This window comes from Mixophyes fleayi, chromosome 3 (genome assembly GCF_038048845.1).
Source record: "Mixophyes fleayi isolate aMixFle1 chromosome 3, aMixFle1.hap1, whole genome shotgun sequence".
Classification (NCBI taxonomy): Eukaryota; Metazoa; Chordata; class Amphibia; order Anura; family Limnodynastidae; genus Mixophyes; species Mixophyes fleayi.
The window spans coordinates 283,939,060-283,959,191 of record NC_134404.1 but is presented as its reverse complement, the minus strand read 5'-3'; the positions used below and the strand labels follow the sequence as shown (position 1 = coordinate 283,959,191).

At 38.5% G+C, this 20,132-nt stretch overlaps 1 protein-coding gene across 5 annotated transcripts in view; it reads left to right on the top strand.

Moving 5' to 3' along the window:
- MAP4K3 (mitogen-activated protein kinase kinase kinase kinase 3) overlaps positions 1–20,132 on the top strand; it is a 207,305-nt gene that overhangs the window by 149,279 nt on the left and 37,894 nt on the right. For 4 of the 5 annotated variants that reach the window (XM_075203721.1, XM_075203720.1, XM_075203719.1 and 1 more), the window contains 7 exons: positions 3,137–3,195; positions 6,404–6,442; positions 6,761–6,814; positions 10,127–10,169; positions 18,497–18,659; positions 18,948–19,072; positions 19,793–19,834. In XM_075203721.1, coding sequence (XP_075059822.1) covers positions 3,137–3,195; positions 6,404–6,442; positions 6,761–6,814; positions 10,127–10,169; positions 18,497–18,659; positions 18,948–19,072; positions 19,793–19,834 — 525 coding nt within the window. The remainder of the gene's footprint in view (positions 1–3,136; positions 3,196–6,403; positions 6,443–6,760; positions 6,815–10,126; positions 10,170–18,496; positions 18,660–18,947; positions 19,073–19,792; positions 19,835–20,132) is intronic. The other variant, XM_075203718.1, reaches the window with a different exon arrangement.

Here is a 20,132-nt window from a genome sequence, read left to right as displayed (position 1 = left end):
TTAGAGCTTAAAGTCTTAAATTCCCTATCACACAAACACACATTCTCCAGGGGTCCATTTTTGTCAGAAGCCAAATTAACCAGTATCTTTTTAGACTGGGAGGAAACCCAAACGGCAGAATATACAAACTCCTCACAAATAAGACCCTGGTTGCTTCTTTGTTGTTTGTGTGTCTGGTGAATACATATACATTACTATATATATTTATTAATTATTATCTTCCACAGAAGACTTATTTATAGTTCATGCAACTTGTCTTCCAATCCCTTGATACCACTTTAAGCAGCACTGACAGATGTCAAGTTCATGAAAATGTCACATAAGATGTTATTCTCAGAGTGGCAGCTGAACAACCTCTCACATTTGCAGGATTTTTACTTTTCCCCTTGTTATTTTCACTCTCTCGGTTCTTGAATTAAATTGTGACAAACAGCCCGTGTCTCAAAGAGACAGATTTGGATTTGCTCCTAAAAACAGGTTATTTTTCCTAGCTGGGACAAAATAGCCAGTGGGCTTTTGCGTGCACTGCACAGGTAATTATGCCAGAGGCCTAGTGCAGAATAGCAAACAGAAATAAATTGCATCGGTTGGAACAAAACACCATACGCTGATTAAGTGATTCGTGTCCACTGATCAAGAATTAATATGAACATATTAGACCTTAGAGGTATGTGCACTTGTCATCTTGATTCTAGAATTGTTTCAGATACATTTTACTTGGACTATGACTAATAGAAAAGAGCAAGTCATTGATATGTGGGATTGGCACTGAGTACATATAGGAGATTACATATACTAGCCAATCTGTCATGGAAAGGTTTTATTTTGTCTAATATCCGATGAAGATCCTGTTTGTAAAGTGTTGTAACTAATGCCTGTACATAGCGTAGGCAATCATTCTGCGTGCTTTACCAATATTCACAACAGTGCAGCTAGTCAGTTTGTAAAGTGTTGTAACTAATGCCTGTACATAGCGTAGGCAATCATTCTGCGTGCTTTACCAATATTCACAACAGTGCAGCTAGTCAATTATTTTGGAGTTAATGATATCAGTGAGGTAGCAGGTAATTTGTGCCTTTCGTGGTAGCTGATTATTTTCCCCTGACTATGTACTTTATTGTATGTTTTGTACATTTTTGTTTCTGCAGTTGTTCTAGGAGGTGAACATTAATATGTGGATGTGCACAATATTAAAAGTGTATCACTTTCTAGTGCTTGTTGTATTGCAATGTATTGTTCACAGAGCCCTTTTATGCCAATCTATATTATTATGTAGACTATACTAGGGTGGATTTCATATGTATGCAGCCACAGTGTGTTATACTCAGCAAAGTGTACACGTCCGTGTACACTTTGGTGTATATGTAGGGGGGAATTTGTATAAGATGGTACAGACAGAAGTGTGCTGACATTAGGGTTCCTGTCACTATGTTAGTAAAAATATCACACTGCTTATTTAAATGTGTTAAAACCAGATGTAGAACTTGTTTCCTCTGTTGGTATTAAAAGAAATAAAGAGAGAGAAAAAGGGTGAAATAGCAAAAGAAGCACAATATACCAGCCTCAATGAGTGACCAATTATCCCTCTGGTCATCCCCATTCCCTGGATTATTGGAAGAGGGGGGCTGTTGGTGTGTATGGAAATTGGTGGTGGTCAGTTAACAAACAAACTACAGAAGAATATGTGTAGGCCAGGGTTTCCCAAACCCAGTCCTCAGGGCTCCCTAACAGTGCATGTTTTCCATATCTCCTTGCTGGAGCACAGGTGTATTCATTACTGACTGACACATTGTAACAGATCCACAGGTGGTCCTAATTATGTCACATGTGATCCGGAAAACCTGCCCTGTTAGGGAGCCCTGAGGACTGGGTTTGGGAAACCCTGGTGTAGACTATACTATGGTGGGTTTTGCATATGCTGTTCTTTTTAGTATTGTGTTATGCTGTGCTTATGGAAAATGTGATGTGGCATTTGATAACAAGTAAGGCTAGAATGATGCCCATGCATAGCGTGCTTTTACCCATTCTACATTACCATTTACATTACCCTTCAAAATCCTGTGCTTACCGCTTGCTGCTTGTGCGCTCTTTTTCTGAAGAAAAAGAAAAAAAGTGTGTTTTTTCTTTCAAAGCATCCAAATTCTAGAATGATATTCAGAAAGCCTGTTTTACCAGTACCTTTCCCATATTATTCACTATTATTGTGTGTTCTACAAATGATCTTAATGAAGTTGAGTTTGAGGTTTCTGCCTTGTTTTACTGATTTTACAATGACATGAGTATCCCTCTGTGTTGTGTTTTCTGTCTGCATGGTTTGTTACTGAAGAACATGTGTCCATAATCTGCTAATTAACACGTTTAAGTAATTTCATTGTATAACTGAAGCTCTATGTATTTGAATCATTAATGTTTTAATCATTGTATTACATTTCAAAACAATGTCCAGTAATCTCTGAAGCTTAAACGTGGCTCTTGAAAATGTAACTTGTGTGAAGTCATATGTTATGTGTTGTTTTTTAATTCTGCTAAAAATGTAAAGTAACTGTTATTTCAGCTGCATCGTTCCTTTATATACACATATTATATACATATTCACACAATTTGTGTTACACTTTTGGATTATTTTCACACTAGAAAAAAGGATATTGTCAATTGAACAGAAAGCTTGTGTTGTTCTCCATTTTATATTTGGATCACTGTTCTTAAAATTCAAGCTGATATAAGCAAAAAGTACTTGTATAAACATTCTCAAATGTAATGTACCCTGACAAAACCCAGGATCCTCCAATTGCTCTCACTATAGCTCCATGTAAGCTATTGTTTCTAATCATTAGCCAATCCTGGCATCTTGCCGTTTTCTTCAGTAGATGTTTAGACACCAGACCAGTCTGGTTTCCAGAGGATCCTCCTCTAAAATACTTTTAACAATTAAATATGCTTTCTTTGGTTGTGGCTACAATATCAGGAAATAGTTAGCCCATCTGAAACTCCCTTTATAAAGCTTTTGTCTTAAATGTAATTGTGTTATACTCTTTGTTTAAATGCCTCTCATATTTGTACTAGTGTTCTTGTTGTTTTGCTTTATTGAATTAATTGATTAACACTTTACTACTCTGATTTTATTCTATTTGTGAAGGACCTTCAGTTAGACTACGGCCAAGGACCTCAGGGCGGCTATTTCCTCGGGGGAAACAAGTGAGTTACATTTTAATCTGAAGATTAATTTATATCTCTGAAATACTTGAGTTTGTAAATATATTTCCTACCCTGTCCACACTTGAGATGATTATTGCTTGGTGCAGGCAACAGGTTTAATGTCCAATTTGGACACATAGGTGGCTAGATTGTATGAGATCCAGCTGTTGGGAACCTCAGACTGAGGGGTTAGATCACTGCTGGTGTGATTACGACTTGTTAGGGGCAAGATAATAATCCCGTCAATTTCTATGTCATTGTTCTCAGACATTGTGGTAATTTTCGGGCTATATACATTGCAATATCATATCAGATACTGAGGGCCGGATTAACCTGAGGTCTAACTAGGCAACAGCCAGGGGCCTCGGGCATCCAGGGGGCCCTTGACAGTGCTCAGCGGCATTACTGATCAGGGGCGGGGGCGCCCCTGGCCCGATCAATGCTGCTGAGCCTGTCACTGTAGTCCCTCCGTGGTGCTCAGTAATCTCCTTGCTGAGGAGATCTCGTGAGTCTCACTCTCACGAGATCTCCTCAGTAAGGAGTTTACAGCGCGCCACGGAGGGACTACAGTGACAGGACAGCAGAAAGAAGTAAGCGCTTGGGGTGGGGGGCGGCGGGCTGTTCCGGGGGGGGGGGGGGGGGGGCGGCTCACGGGGGAATTAGCCCAGGGGCCTCCATTCCTTTAATCCGGCCTTGCAGATACCTGATATTACACCATGTATGGCTAGCATTTACTTACACCATTCATTAGCCTAAACACATTTTTACAAGATTGCCTGATTCTGTAGCAATGTCTCTATTTTATAGTCTGTATTTAATTGTTTTGGTTTACAATGTATTCTATTTTGAATATAAAAATAACAAAAGTTAGTGTACAGCAATGATTTTATTGAAATTCAAATGTTTCAGAGCACAATTGGACTGATCAGGGATTTGCACAGTAACACATAGCAGCAGCTCTGTGCTGTGGAACAGATTAACCTGCAGACCTGACATTTCATTTCTGGATTACAGGACATTTTAGTTTGGAATAGAGAAATGGCTAAGCAAATGTAAGACGGTCCTTGTAGGGAATTACTTTAAAGGTTCATTTAAAAAAAAAAAAAAGTGCAATTCCCTCAATAAATACATAAAAATAATAAATAGTTTTTCTGCATGACCTCCGATGACTCCTTGAGAATAGAACTTACTTCTGGCTTCTAGATATAGTGATTCTGATTGATTTTATGTATAGAGCAAACATCCTGTAAAATCATGTACCAGATAGCAAGATCACATCATTAGAGAGAGATACTGACATTGCCATCCATTTATATTAATGTTTCTTTACTGCCTATATATTTTTGTTATGTTATAGAGGAACTGAATTATTTGCCTTTTTCTTGTGTTGTCCCTTTGTTATACCGTCCAATTTATTTTTCCATCATGTTTTTTTCTACGAATATTGTAGGCACATAGATAGACTTCAATATATTCCTTCTAATCCTGCGCAATGTTTTCCATGAACACACACAAATGTACCAGACTTAAGGTGCTTTAATGCCATACCCCTTTACTCTATGGGCAGCGTGGTGGCACAATTAGCATTGATGCCTCACAGAGCTAGGGTCAAAGATTTGATTCCGACCAGGGTCTTTATCTGTAGAATTAGTATATTCTTTCCATGTTTGTTGCGTGGTGGCTTCAGTATCCTTCCACGCGCCAGAGATATACTGGTAGGTTAACTGTTTACTGCTGACAAACCCTAATGTTATTTCAGCCATTACATTCCTGTACTGTATGTTCTGTATGTTTTCTATTCTGGTACAAATAAAAAACACATAATTGCTTTTAACATACTCAAAGCAAGACTTTAATTATTGTTTTTGACAAGCAATAATAACAAGTGGGTGAAAGTTATCACAAGCTTTCCTTATAAAGAAAATAATTTAATGGAAAATCCCTCAACATGAGTTTCTAGTAATGATAAGAAGCAGAATAGAGTAGAATTCATAAAATATACAGAACCATGAAAAAATATCCTTTCATCCAAAGAAAAATCCGCTGCATATCAGTCTGAGAAATCCAGCACTCTTAAGGTTTTCAAGGGAGGTAGGAGTGAGTCATGGAGAGCTTTTGTACTGCAGACGCCAAGTCACAGAAGACAAATTATCCCAGAGTAAGCCCGAGCAAAGGATATAATGCGTTTTTATTTTTCTCCAATCTCTTTGCCTACCTTGTTTAAGTATGTTTGTGCTCATTTGAAGATCACACCAGAACGCGACGGCAAATAAGGTGGAAATGCTATAGATGAAAGCAGCATCTGTGCTCTGTTCTGTCCAAATTGGGACATTGAATTGGCATGAAAATTGGATTTTTTACACAATCCAATTATTCTGAGGCTCAACAGTCGGTTTTATAGCAATATTTGGTTTGCTCCTAAAATTATACCTTTTATTTGACATTATTATGCAGGAATGGGCAATGTTGTTGTTTTTTTTATCATTTATCTGTTTTTGATTACTCCACAGACTGATTTAAATATTATATTAGTACCTTTCATAAAAAAAGTATGGTAAACAGTAAGGGCACACGGTCATTGAAAGGCGCCTGTTAATAGTGTAGACAGAATCTTGTTACCTGGCTATTAATAGTGTGTTCTGAAAGTGTCAGTGCAGCGTAGGGTACTATGTACTTAAAGACCACTCCTATAAACCTATTATATTGTACCAAGTGTTAACACAGGCAACATTGAAATTGATGCAATATAAACACTTGTCAGGTCCATTTGGTAACATTATTTTGTACAAAGCCTTAAACCATGAGCATTTAAGATCACATTAAATACTATATTAGCTGTATAAAAAAAAATACAAAAAAAAGAGAGAAATCTTTTATTTCAATTAAAACTTCATTTTGAAGCGGATTATCTATGTTGCAGTAACACTTTGATTGTGCTTTCTACCTATCTATTCTCCTTTCTGCAATCTGGGGTTATTTCTGACTGCAAGACCTACATTAAGAATATGCATTCGTGGAAATTGTAATGCTATGCCAATTAAATGTTTTAATGGAATGAAGGGGATAATAACAAAATTTTAGCATGTACTGACATATAATAAATATATATATATATATATATATATATATATATAATCACACTTGGTATCAACAATTGAATTGTATCTTGTGTTTCATCAAATAAGCGTGTTGTGATTTTGCTTTCAAGGAGTCTTCTGAAATCAGTGGAAGAGGAGCTGCACCAACGGTAATGAATTCTCCGTCTCAGTCATCCATCCACCTTTGTGTTCTTAATGTGCATATTTCCATCCCAATGTTGTAATGCCTCCCTGCCTGTGTGTGTGTGTGTGTTTTGCAGATGTATCAGAGCTTTACTTGGTGTGAACTGCATCTGTGCTCCACCGTGAAAACCAAAGCATAGGCAGAAATACCAAAAAACTCTATACTCTGTAGCAAACAGACTAAAAATAAAGCCCTTAGGTATTGCATGTCATAGTCCTTTTATAGTAGCTGTAGTCCTATTAGTGAAGAGCACTCAGCCATGGTACCTTGTTCATCTCCTCAGGGGACATGTGGCACATTTAGAAGATGATGATGGGGATGATGATGAATCAAAACAGTAAGTCCTTTTCCTATCTCGGCTTGTTGGGTCTCTGCTTCACGCGCATCCTAAGAATGGGACTCAGTCTGTCTTTAACAACATTGCATTCGGCACAACATGACAAAGGCCCAGCAGTGCACTAACTTCTTCCCAAATATCAGCTTGTTATTTTACTTAGAACAGTTCTTAGCTACTAACAAAAGAAATACGTTTACTTGTAGGCTACAATATATTTCTAGATTTGTCTTAGACAGTTGAACACAGTGCTAGAGTTATTTCTGCTATGGAAACACTAAGCTGTGGATCTTGTGTCCCCAGTGCTTCTAGATTCTGTTTCCAACGTAGGTGGCGTGTCTTGTATCTTCCGTAGCCTTGTCCCTCATACGTTCTACTCTGTCTCCTGGTGACTTTTGTTCTAGCTTGGTCTTTGCTATCTGGCTTTTTATGTGCTGTGCTTCAAATGTTTTCTGTTAAAAGAATTATTCTGATTTTCCCCACAGCCTTATTGCTGAATACATTGCTGCGAGAAGTTTAACATAGACTGAGTACTGAGATTGCTTCTTTGCCCCTGTCTTTTCCAGTTTCACTATACACAGGATTGGTGATTAGTTTGCTGGAGAACTATACTAGTGCACACCATAAATACACAACCCATAGAAACAATAAGGGTCATTTACGAACCGCAAAATCTGTAGACCCAAGATGCTCCCTTATATGCGGAATTACACTTATTTGTCCGCAAGGTGCATGCACATGTCCTGGTTTTTGTAAATATTCCCATAAAATGAACCTGCAATTAGTTTTGCGTGTTGGTGGATGCTCCAGAAAAAAGTACTTTCCAATCGCCCCTTTATTAAATTAAACTTTTCAGTTTTTCTACTAAAATACTGCTTGTGTCTTAAATAATCAAGAGAGTGAGGGAACTGTACTGCCTATATTCCATGTATCACTTTTATCTGTTTGAAGCTTTTTATTGCATTGACCAATGTGCACCTAGAAAAAGAGCAATTGTTAATTGCAAAGTGTCCCCTGTTATAAGTATATTGATGATATTTGACCTCCAGGACTTTAGATTTGGTGGAATAGACAAGTGATTTTGCGGATAGTAAAAGACTTTGCACCCTCCGGAACAGCGAGAAACGTCTTTGTAAATATGCCCTCTCCACACATTTATCTCTCTTAAATAATCTCATCCTGGAAAAACAAATCTCTTTTCAGCACTTTAGAGCAAAACCAGGTGCCTGATCCATGCCTGATCCATGCCACCATCTTTCACCACAAATGCCTGTAAAACTAAGTGCTAAAGAAGACGTTTGACATCACAAAAGAGCATTGGCTCTGCAGATTTACACTTTTTTCAATTTGTAAATGGCCCTTAATATATGATGCAGCAAACGGTGTAAATATGTGTTATAACTTCTGGTGGCTCAAAACTTGAATGTGGACTTTCAAAGCACTTTTAGGAGCCCAGGATTCTCTGCAAACCTCCAGAGATTGTATTTGATTTATGGATTGATTATGAGCAATTTAAGGGGCATATTCATTTAGGTGCGGGCATCACAGCTACATGCGGCTGCGAATGGAAGTATGTCAATATGGTAGCACAACATTGCGGATTTCCGTTCGCACCCCATAGGGTTGGGAAGGGAAATCCGCAATGTTGCGGTACCAAATGACACTTTAATTGCGTAGCCGCGATGTGCCAGCTTAATTGCATATGCCTCTAAGTGTGTCATTTTCAGTGTAGTGTGGGGCAAAAACATCCCAGGCCAAATCCTTCTTTAGTATAAACTTATCAAACCAGAGTTTTGTTAAGTTTAAATACACCTAACTGATAGGCATCGGAGAGAATAATTTAAATAAAAATGTTTTCTTGGAGACCTAAAAAGTCACTTGATACACGACGAGTACTCAACATTCCCCAGACCATTGCCATATGGTTACTGCATTTGCAATAGCAACTGTTACTGAGTGTGCCACGATCTCTTCCTAAGGTTGCGGAACAATTTTAATAACGTTCCTAGTAATGCAGCACAGCACAGAACAAGTGGAGTACCACAGCTACAGTCATCACTGATTTTTAACCCAGGATCTGTTTTTGCTGAGGAGTGTGATCTATAGGTAGATGTCTGAGATCGAGTACAACAGTGGTAGAGATAAAAATACATATAAGAATACTGAAATATTTTGGAAGAAACTTTTCTGTTCGCACATACAAGTATACAAGCATTATTTTCGTCAGTCCGGGCCAAGATTAATTGGACTTGTCTTTCCTGGGAGAAAAGGAAGAAAGAATTGGGAGCGCACTTTGCCCTGGAGTAATGTTTTAAGGGCACATAGATCTTAAGTGTCACATTTCCTCGCCAAAGCATTACACTGTGTCCTTTCTTCTGCTAACGCAGGAATTATATGGGTTATACTCTCAAGAGACATTTATTTTACCAACAAATCTTACAACTAAGTTTAACCCATTAAGAATATAATACATTTATTTCTGTATTTATTACATGTTATCAACAGCATTTCAGCTTTGCTGCAGCTGTTCACTTAATTGTGGCTATTAGGTGATCTTTTTAATACATCCCTTCACTTACGTACCATGAAAGTAGCCATTTTATGGGCTGAGCCTATGTTAATGCAGCCAATCAATTCTGTAGGGACGTGTTCTTGCCTATTGAACAGTGAATTGATAGACTTTATACTCATGAATATTGGTTCAGCCCACAGGATTACCGCAACTGCCACATAATTTCCCAGGGTCCACTGCCAGGACTATTTTTTTTGCACAGGGGTACAACTATTACAAGTAATAATTGCTATGCATATATTGTTTTCCTAATTGGTTGATAAGATCCCAAGTGCCACTTTGGGTGCTTATGGCACCAAACTTATGGGACTCTACTACTTACAGGTGTGTAGATACAGACTTGTGTTTAATTCTGAAAGTACAACTGCAAAACCTTAACGCATAAAATAACAATTTAATTGAAACATAGAAGTGTGTTCTGTGTCTCCTTCACAAAAGACCTGAACATTTCCATTTGCGCATTGTTAGTGTTAGTAACTTTATGCGATAGTAGTTAGTTAAAGACAGTTGTTTTATTTTCTCTTTTAAATGAGCTCGGCCATATCCCTCCCTGTAGTTGGAGCATGTATGTCTCTGCTAGAGGGCTACAGTGCCATACTCTCGGCATGTTACAAGTGATAGCACAATTGTAGGCAGAATCCGCACAAGCCCTTTTGAATATCAAATCCACGGTCTTAATGGATGAACCAGGATCTTATGTTTATATCTCAGCTGATTGTCTTCTATTCTATTTACTTTTCCAGCTCAACCATAAAGCCCAAGGTACCACCTCCTCTACCACCAAAGGTCAGTGCTCTTTCTACTTTAAACCTGATAATGTTGTATAAGAGCAATAAGACATTATTGTTTTATCCTTTTCAGACTTCTAATACTATTTTAATGTTACTTGCACTATTATCATTGACTAGTTCAGTTTATGTTTGTGAGAGCAGTGAAACAAATAACTTGCCACAAGAGAATTGCATTACCTTAAAATGTCAGTGTTTCCAAATTGGCTACTAAAAAATACAGTACAAGATCCAGGAAAAGAACGAGAGATCAGTGCATTTGTGGTTGATTGCAAATCCCCCCCTTTCACCATCCTACCCCCACCCCTCAAATTAACAAAACACATTACAGCATCGGCAGTGTCACTAATGTTTTGGTACATTACAGAAGGACTTTTGACATTTTGTTCTTTGTATTGAAGAATCAGTTCCGTCACATGAATGTACACAATGTATGGTTGCTAGAAGACCTAACCGTTCTTCATTAAGGATTGGCATAAATTATGCTTTCATTAATCAGGATTTAGCTTCCAGGTCCCAAGTGTTTCACAGATAGTTTTTCAGATGAACCTCAAAACATATCTGTCTGCCTGTGTGACTCTCTCTAAGTGTATATAGGGAGAAAGACAAACAATAGAGTTGAATTATTTTAATTTTTCTGAATGTGCAATTTCTAGTGACGCAAGTTAAACCATCAGGCAAAGGTATTTATTTACGTTGTTGTGAGATATGACACAAAACTGCTCAATTGTATCCAATGCAGGGAGCACAGCAGGGCTGTGTTATATCCAAGGTCAAAAAAACAAGTCTAACTGATGAATATGTAGCTAAAAGTTACAGAGGGAAGCAAGTAAAGTATACAGGAAAACATGTAGAAGCCAGTAACTTAAAATCTCCTGAGGTTATTGCCATCCCACTATCAAGATTGATACAATTACTGACAGACAGCTATAAAATCAATAATTGTAAATCACATACTGTTAAAATATCTAAGACCCACCCAGACCAAAAGTTCATACTACTGAATTTTCATTTTCAGGGCACTGTTCTTATGCAACTTCTCACAGTGAAAATTAGTTGTACTCTTCCAGTGCATTTTACCAAATAAAGGTTCCCTGTTCCTTGCAGAGGGAAATTGGCTGGAAAGATACTGAGGATTAAACTGTCTGTCATGTCAGCGTAACTCTCTAGATTGTCTGGGTGCTCCGCATGGCTGTTCATTATTATTATTTACCTTTATTTTTACAGCATCAATCATTTTACGTAGCACTGTACAGACAATATTTAATCATTTACATCAATACCTGCCCCATTGGAGCTTACCATCTAAATTGCTGCCGTGGGCACACCCTCACACAGTATAGAGCACATTTTCTCAAAAGCCAATTAACCAGTATGTTTTTGGAGTGTGGGAGAAAACCAGAGCACTCAAAAAACATAGTCTCTAGACGGATAGTGTCCTGATTGGAATTGAACCCATGGCCCCAGCACTGTGAAGCAACAATACTAGCTACTGTGCCATCATAATTCCAATGATGACTATAGCTAGTCAGCTCTCTACTGTATTCAAAGCACATTCTGGAATGATAATACAGTGGCTTGCCACTGAGAATATCAAATTGCTCTTTTGCAGATCTCGACCATTCAGACACTTACTATCTAGACACTAGAGTTGTGAAACTGACTACAATCAACTGTCCATTAGTAACCATTCTTGCTAATTTTGAGCTTCCTCCAGGCCTACACGTTAAAGCATTTGTCCCTTGGATTAATGTAGATTTGACTTCCTACAAATGCTCTGTTGACAACAGCACAGTATTGCTATTTCATACTTTATACGACGGTTCCCAAACTGTGCGCCGCGGATCCCAGGGGTGCCGCGGGCCAGCCATAGAAAAAAGAAAGAAAACTGAAACTTACTAATCCGCGCTGCGCCAGGACTCAGCAGCCTCCTCTCTCCCGCAGCTGTCACTGAATATCGACGTTAGTGACAGCTGCGGGAGAGAGGAGGCTGCTGGGTCCCGGCGCCGCGCGGATTGGTCAGTTTCAGTTTTCTTTCTTTTTTCTATGGCTGGCGCGGGGCAGAGTGAGAGGGATTGTAGCAGAGGAGGGGGACAGAGGGCAGAGGAGGGGGACAGAGGGCAGAGGAGGGGGACAACGTGACAGAGGGCAGAGGAGGGGGACAACGTGACAGAGAGCAGAGGAGGGGGACAACGTGAGAGAGGGCAGAGGAGGGGGACAGCGTGAGAGAGGGCAGAGGAGGGGGACAGGGTGAGAGAGGGCAGAGGAGGGGGACAGCGTGACGGAGGGCAGAGGAGGGAGCCAGCGTGGCAGAGGGGGCAACGTGAGAGAGGGCAGTGTGCCTGGATGCAGAGGGGGCAGTGTGCCTGGATGCAGAGGGGGCAGTGTGCCTGGATGCAGAGGGGGCAGTGTGCCTGGTTGCAGAGGGGGCAGTGTGCCTGGATGCAAAGGGGCATTTTTGCATACAACTAAATAAGTATTTCTGTCGTGACCTAAATACTTATTGCAATTTTTTGACCCAACTACTCCTAAAACAGGATTGCTCAGTAATTATTTTGGAGGGGTGCCTTGAAACAATTTGGAGACTCTAAGGGTGCCGCGAACTGCAAAAGTTTGGGAACCACTGCTTTATGACAAAGTACCTCTTTCCAGTGACCCAGTGCTACTAATACTTACAAATTAGTCATTTCATTACACACCTAGAGGGTTCAGGGGAAAACAACTCACAAAAGTACACTCCGAGCATATGTACTCAGAGGCTTCAGATCAGCGTCACCTAATCACATTTTTATATATGCACCTTTCCACTTTTCACCCTCATTTCCCTTTTGGACCTATCTGGTTTCTACTTTCAAAAGATTGAGTATTGCTAGCAAATGCCTTTGAACACTGATATCTATACACTTGCTTAATTTTTTATGGTTGTTATGAAAATGTAGTGGTTCGTTCTCCCACCATATGCTGTCTAAAATGAATTGTGTGTGTGTGTGTGTATGCAGTGCTTTTTTGTAGTAGTCAATCACTATACACACACCCACACATGTCAGTTGTGTAACAAAACATAACGCCCGCAGTAAGCACTCAGCGCGTGACCACAAGACCAATCACAAGCTGAGCAGCGCCACAACCCAAGCAGTGCCATTACAACCATCGCGGACGATTTTGATTAATGATTTTGCCGCCGACCTACTACGCTCGACCAGGCGATTCAAGTCTATGAGGACCAAACATCAAATGCTTAAAAGTTACTTTTAAAACACGGAAAATCCGTTAAAAAAAGGTGCCGGTGAGTTCTATGACAAAAAAAAAAAAGCACTGTGTGTGTGTATATATATATATATATATATATATATATATATATATATATATATATATATATATATATATATATAATTAATAAAAAAAAAATTTAAAATGTAGTTTAAAAAAAAAGAATTACAAATAATTTAACAAATAAACTGCACTTTGGTATTATAAACAGTTACTTGAAATGATTAAATAAAAATAATATAAACCTGTATGTTGGTAAAAAGTGATCTGGGAACGCAGCAGAAGATGATGGACCTCGCCACCCTATAAAGTGCAGTAAAGCTTTATACAAGATGCGCTTGAAACGTCAGACCAGCTACTCTTGCAGTTGTACACCACTATACAATACGTCTGGAGCCTCTCGATGCTAGAAAAGCCAGTAATAAAACAGCAATATGATTTAAGATAATGTTTTTATTAAAAAAAAACAGTGCAGTATTTAAATCTAAAAAGGTATAATAGTCTTTATAAATCGTGCGTTAGTCTGTCTCTTTATCACCCTGTCTCAGAAGTAGAGCAGATGTAGACCGCAAACTTGGACTTGACAGTTCACCGTGATGCCCAGCAGTATCCACTAATCACTACATCAATTCTTCTCAGATGTGCTCTGCTGCTTTGCAATGAAAACCGCCTAGAGCCTGAACATTTTTCTTGCCTTCCCCATTGCTAAATTGACATTTCTTGCTGTTTCGTGCGAGCCTTGCCTCTCTTCCTGCGTCTTTTATTTACCTCCAAACATTTAAAGATGAGATTAATGAATTAAGAGCAAATCAAGCACAAAAATGTGCATTAGCTTCCTTGTACGAAATAGAATAGCAGAGTGCTTGCAGCTGTATGTGCATGGCTTTCCATCACACACATTGCTCAGGAATAATTCCTGTGCCTGGGAGCCATGGATCCTGTATAAATAACACTGGCTTCTCCAAGTGAAAACAAAAAGGAATTGGGAGTAGAGCTGGCTCCGAGGCAGTTGCTGAAAGCACCTGACTTCTTAATGTTCCCCTTCCTGTACAAAACCTTTCCATCAGGATTCTTAAACTTAGTGCTATTGGTAGTGTAACTGTGCACAGTTCTTCATGTGCTGTTGTCAGATAAGTTAAACCCAGTTACAGGATGACCTAAATATGTCATTCCAGGCCACACACTGAAAGGCGAGTAGGGGAACTGCTAATAATATAAGGGCTGTATGAATACTCCGTGAGGCACAATTATTTAAATTGGTGACCGTAAAAGATATCAAAAAGATGGTGCACGCTGTGGGCTAAGGGCTTATATTTGAAATTTTCTTCCCCCCTTTAACTGTTACCACATTTCCATTTTTAAAATAGGTACACGATAGTCAGGACTTATAATATTTTCCCACAGCATAATAGCACAGAGTTCCCTAGGCTAATATACAAATATCTATCATCCATTTGCCCATTGTGCTTCTGGTTTAGGCTTTCTACGCACCTGATGATTACAATTTTTTGGTAGAGTACAGGTAGTGGAATAAAGACAATAGTTATAGTGTCTTTCTCCCCTATGGTTCGGTTTGATACTTTAATTTTGATTTTCCATTTTTGTTTAGTTTAAAATTTTACATTGGATCATTTTAATTTTTGCTTTAAATGTTACAGCTTCTACTGATCAATAAGCATAACAGCGGTTAAAAAGGAGAAAGAGGGCAGCATTTGGAAGGTGTCATGCACTGGTTTGATCCCATGCCATGATAAATGTTACCTGCTTCTTATTACTTGTGTGACCAGAACTGAGCTGATGTTTTGTGATAATACATAACAGCTCCTGGCCACTGCTGACAGTGATGTACTGCCACCTTTTCTTGTTTTTTTGTTTTTTTTACTGTCTCCAGCCAGTAACCTTTCTAGAAATCCTCACCCGGTGATCTACCCCTCGTTCCATTTTATGGAAAAAGTTAGAATTCCCCAGCGCAATAAATAAAAAGAGTGAATGTAATAAAAAATCTGACTTTATAGTAGCAAAGTGCAAATAATTAGAACACAGTGCGCAATCAAATATTAGAGTGATCACTTTATAATCAAATATAACATAAATATGACATAATCAAAGCAAAGCAGCATAAAAAACACATCTGTTGCTTTGGCAAAGTCTGGATATAAACCCCCAACTAATTGAAAAGGGGATATAAGTCCTATCAGAAGAGCTATATTGAGCCCACCAAGAAAGTACCGATAAGCTAGTAGTCAAAAAGCTACCCTATAGATACAGAGGCAAAGTCAGTAAAATGTCCTTAAATGAATAGGCCGAAACCCAACTGTGTACTCATGGCAGTACACAGCGGTCTGGGAGGTGGGTAAACTGACTTACCCTTCTTCTTGTTTAGAAAATACCCGGAATCCCAGTCCTTGTATCCTCCTCCTTATTGATGACTGCAGCGCCATCCTCTACTTCACGGTGTCTGTAGAAGTTCTTGTCTCGGTATACTGAAAGTCGCACATGCTCATGCGTCTGGCAGAAATCCGCCGTCTCACTACCGCCAGCCGGCAAAATGAGGGTTCTTGTTAGTAGTTCCGCTAGAAAAGTGTCCGTGGTGGAAAAAGGAAAGATGTATCCAATAGTACTCAATGCGTTTCACCCTTAAAAGGCTTCCTCAGGGATAGAAAGAACAATTGTCAAAGCTAGGCTTTCTTGAATATAGAATATAGAAAACAAAAAAAGGGAAAACAACCATAAGACACTTTGACACCCCCATTCTGACAACACTCATACCCCCCACCAATCAGGGTATCCCTCTGGGCAAAGATCAGAACGCAACAATTACACATCTGTTAAGAGAAATCGATTTAGGTCACCGCTTATTAAAAACACACCTAGGAGAGAGAGAACCACTTGTGTTTGCAAGCCCCTTAACCCTCATAATTTAGAATTTTCTAAATCCCCTCACTATAAAAAGCAGTTAACTATGCTGAAGTAGTGAAAGAGGGGTTTCAAAGAAGGAGACGAAAAGCTATAACTGATCTTAATAAAAATAATAATATGACTTTTTGGTTAATCTCAACTCACTAGATAGTGGCCAAAACACCGTTCAACATTTACCCTCCCACACCTGCTTGGATGCTAAACAGAATCTTGACACTTTTTTAGATCTTGTCAGGACAGAATCACCACCATTCCAGTTCAATCACAACACACCATCCAAGACATGTCTACAGAGAAGGAGGGACACTTTAGACCTAGAGGAGTGCATGGAGGAAACAAACGAGGGAGCAAAACCAAAAATAAAGAGAGAAATCCGGAAAATTCCTGGATTTTTAACCTGAGTTGTCCTAAGCTCACAGCTCCCCAGTCAAGTATTTTACAAAAACGCCTTAATTTTGCCCCAGAAAAGGGATTGATAAAGTTGAACACATTTATAGATATTCATAAATTCCTCAAACCAACCAATTCAAACATATTGATCTAAAGAATCGGTCTACTTTCTACCCAAGGTACATAAAAGGTCCTTTTATTAATACCTTTGAAAAATTAGTTGAAAGGCATCTAGAAGAACTGAAAATCTGCAAGATCACCAACTGGGAGAAGCTGAACATTTGGAGTAATAATCCCTATTCTACCCACATTCTCAAGTGGTGTCGTTATATAGACAACATTTTCTGTATCTGAATTGGAGACCGTACCACACTTGAGCAGTTCATCAGGCATATCAACAGTAATGACCTTTATATCGTGTTCACCAGTGACAATAGAGTCGAATTCCTCGACCTTGATATTTTAATTATGAATGGCCAACTTGCAACCAAAGACTTTTTTAAGAAAGTGGACTGCAACTCTTTTATTCCCATCTCTAGCAGCCATCACGTAATTTGGCTAAATAACATCCCCAAAGGCCAATACACTAGGTTGAGACGCACCTGCTCGCATCTGTCTCGTGATGAACAAGCCATCATTCTTAAAAATTGGTTTCTTGCAAAAGACTACAATAATGCTACTGTAGAAAAAGCCTATCTGGAACGGAGGGAAACTGAGAGATATAATCTCGTAGGAAAAAGTAGTGATCAGAGTGATGACCACAATGTGGGAAAACACCAGTAAATAAGTCAGATTTATTATTACAATCATTTTTTGCGCTGGGGAATTCTACCTTTTTCCAGTTTGTTAGGAGATTAGGCCCTTTCTCCTCATCTCAGGTTAATTCCCCTGGCTGCATATTTTTCAATTAGGAAGCACAATTCTCCCATAACCCAATTTTTTCGATATAGTTTGTACTTCTTCAAGTTGTAAGTGATACTTACTGCACTTTTCCTTTCTGATATTATTTTATATATGTAGATATATTATAAATGTTTTTAATCTGTATTTTAAAATATTGTACCAGTGGACTAGAATTGTTATGTCTTAAATAAAGAACACAGATGGAGATGAAGGTGTTGTGGTGCTGTTGGCTGTAATGGTCCCACGTCACACTTCCTGCTTTGTTTTTTTCAGACAGGCTAAACATTCAATGCCCTCCACCATTAACATTATTTGAATGGGTGTGAAACAGATTGAGCGGGAATTGCAGAGAGGAGTGTGGGACACTTACAGCCACCGCATGGAGTTCTCCCTTAATTTCCCTCTCTCCCTTTTAAGCTGCTCTTGCATGAGCCAAATTTGATCACCAATTTGGCCACACATGAGACGTGAAAATTTTGTTCTTTCTGTTCGGCGTCAGATCACAAAAGAACCTGTTTATTTATGGTTGGCGAATTACCATGTACACAGGCTGATAGCGGTCAGCTGCAGAACTTACTTATGGGCATATCCGGTAATCATCAAATCACTTATGATTGGATCATTTTTTGGGCATACTGTTTTAAGGGAATACGCATCACTGTGTATATTGCCAGCTCTCGATTAATATATTTACCCTTGATGTCCTCAGATAACAGTTATGACTAGAAAGCAGACCATCAGTAACGTTTTTTATGTAACTTCTTTTTTTTTGAGGTATTCAACATTTTGGATATTTGCATCACTAGTTATGTGTTCAGTTTTTTGTGCTCTCTGTTCTTGCAGCCAAAATCAATATTCATACCGCAAGAATCAAGTGCTTCTGAAGATGACAACCAAGGAACGATCAAGAGATGTCCTATTTCAGAGAGCCCAGCACGGCCTGCTTCTTATGTACCTCCAAGACCTCCACCTCCACGGTTACCACCCCACAAGCCTAACATTTTAGGTGATTCTGATCATTATGCCAAATTATATGGTGACCTTCTTACATGGGAGCTGGGTTTCTAAACTGGATGATATTTTTGATCTGGTAGTTTAGTTATATCTGTAATTATTCAGTACAGAATACCAATGTTTAGTTGTCATGTTTTGGGTGAAGTTTTTTTTAGATTGCATCACCTATGAATAATAAATGTCTGAACTTAAAACTGTATTGAACTGCTTACTATATAATTTAATAAAGTATTTATTTAGCTGTCAGAATAGAAAATATTTTATCTCTACTTTCCCGCAGGTAATGGATTAGGTTCATTCCAATTGAATGGGGACCGGGACACTTCTTCTCTTCCTCAGCAGGTAGAGAGTCGTACTTCAAAGTCACTAAGTGTGCCTACACGGAAAGAAAAGAAAGATGTGCCGGTAAGCCCAACGCCGTTTACTTAATTGTCTTAGTTGAGAGCCTCAAATGAATAACAAAAGAAGATTTGCTTATGTTTCGGTTCCTTGAACCTGTAGTTGACAACAACAGACATGTCTAACCACTAACTTATTTAGCCGCCTCTATGCAAGTCACCGTGTTCTGAGTAGATTTGTGCATATACAACTTCATATATTAAGCATATTTTAATAGGACAAAGCAGAATATGTATCTCCTCTACATATGCTTTGTTCTTTTTTATTGTTCAGAAATAGAACAAAATGGTAACTTTATTGTGCAAAAGGTCTTTCGGATCAGGTATTTGTTTTTGCTTATATGTTTTGCCTTTTCTACCTGTGATTTCTACATAGTTTTAGCAAGTTCATGCAGTTTATTGGCCAGTAACAAAGAATATTGACAGGATTAAAGCAGAATTTTAGTTAATTCTGCGCTTAGATCTGTGTTTAAATTGTTTTTTGTTTTGTTTTTTTCAAATTTAATTTTCTGTCGTTTCTTTTGGGGGCTTTTTCAAGTGTTTACTACACTTTCAGTAAAATAATATTCACCTGTATTCCTGTAGCTCCCATCACCACCCCAACAGTTTGAGAGTGTTCTGAGGATATTTGTCTCTGATATTAAACAGATTTTGACATCGATTGTATATACCAAGTTGCCTAAGCAGAAAGCACTCATTTGATTTTATGATATTGTTTCTTTTTTAGAAGGCAATAAGTAATGGATTGCCACCTACGCCTAAAGTGCATGTAAGTATCTTTCCAAAAACTAATGATGAATTGGGCTATAGTATGCAAACTTGAAACATGTGATTATTGGGACTATTACAACTGCTGCGACTGTGTGATAATATAAAGGCCACTAAATATAGAAGGTTCTAATTATTAGGTTTATTATATTAATATCATTTTAGGTCAGCAGAGTCAAGCAGTCATGAGCAATAAGAAAAAGCTTCCCACAAACACCTGGAACAAACTATAGCGATATTAAATATTTTTTTTTTTTCACTAAATGCTAACAAAATGATTTATTTATCTGCCCCTTTCC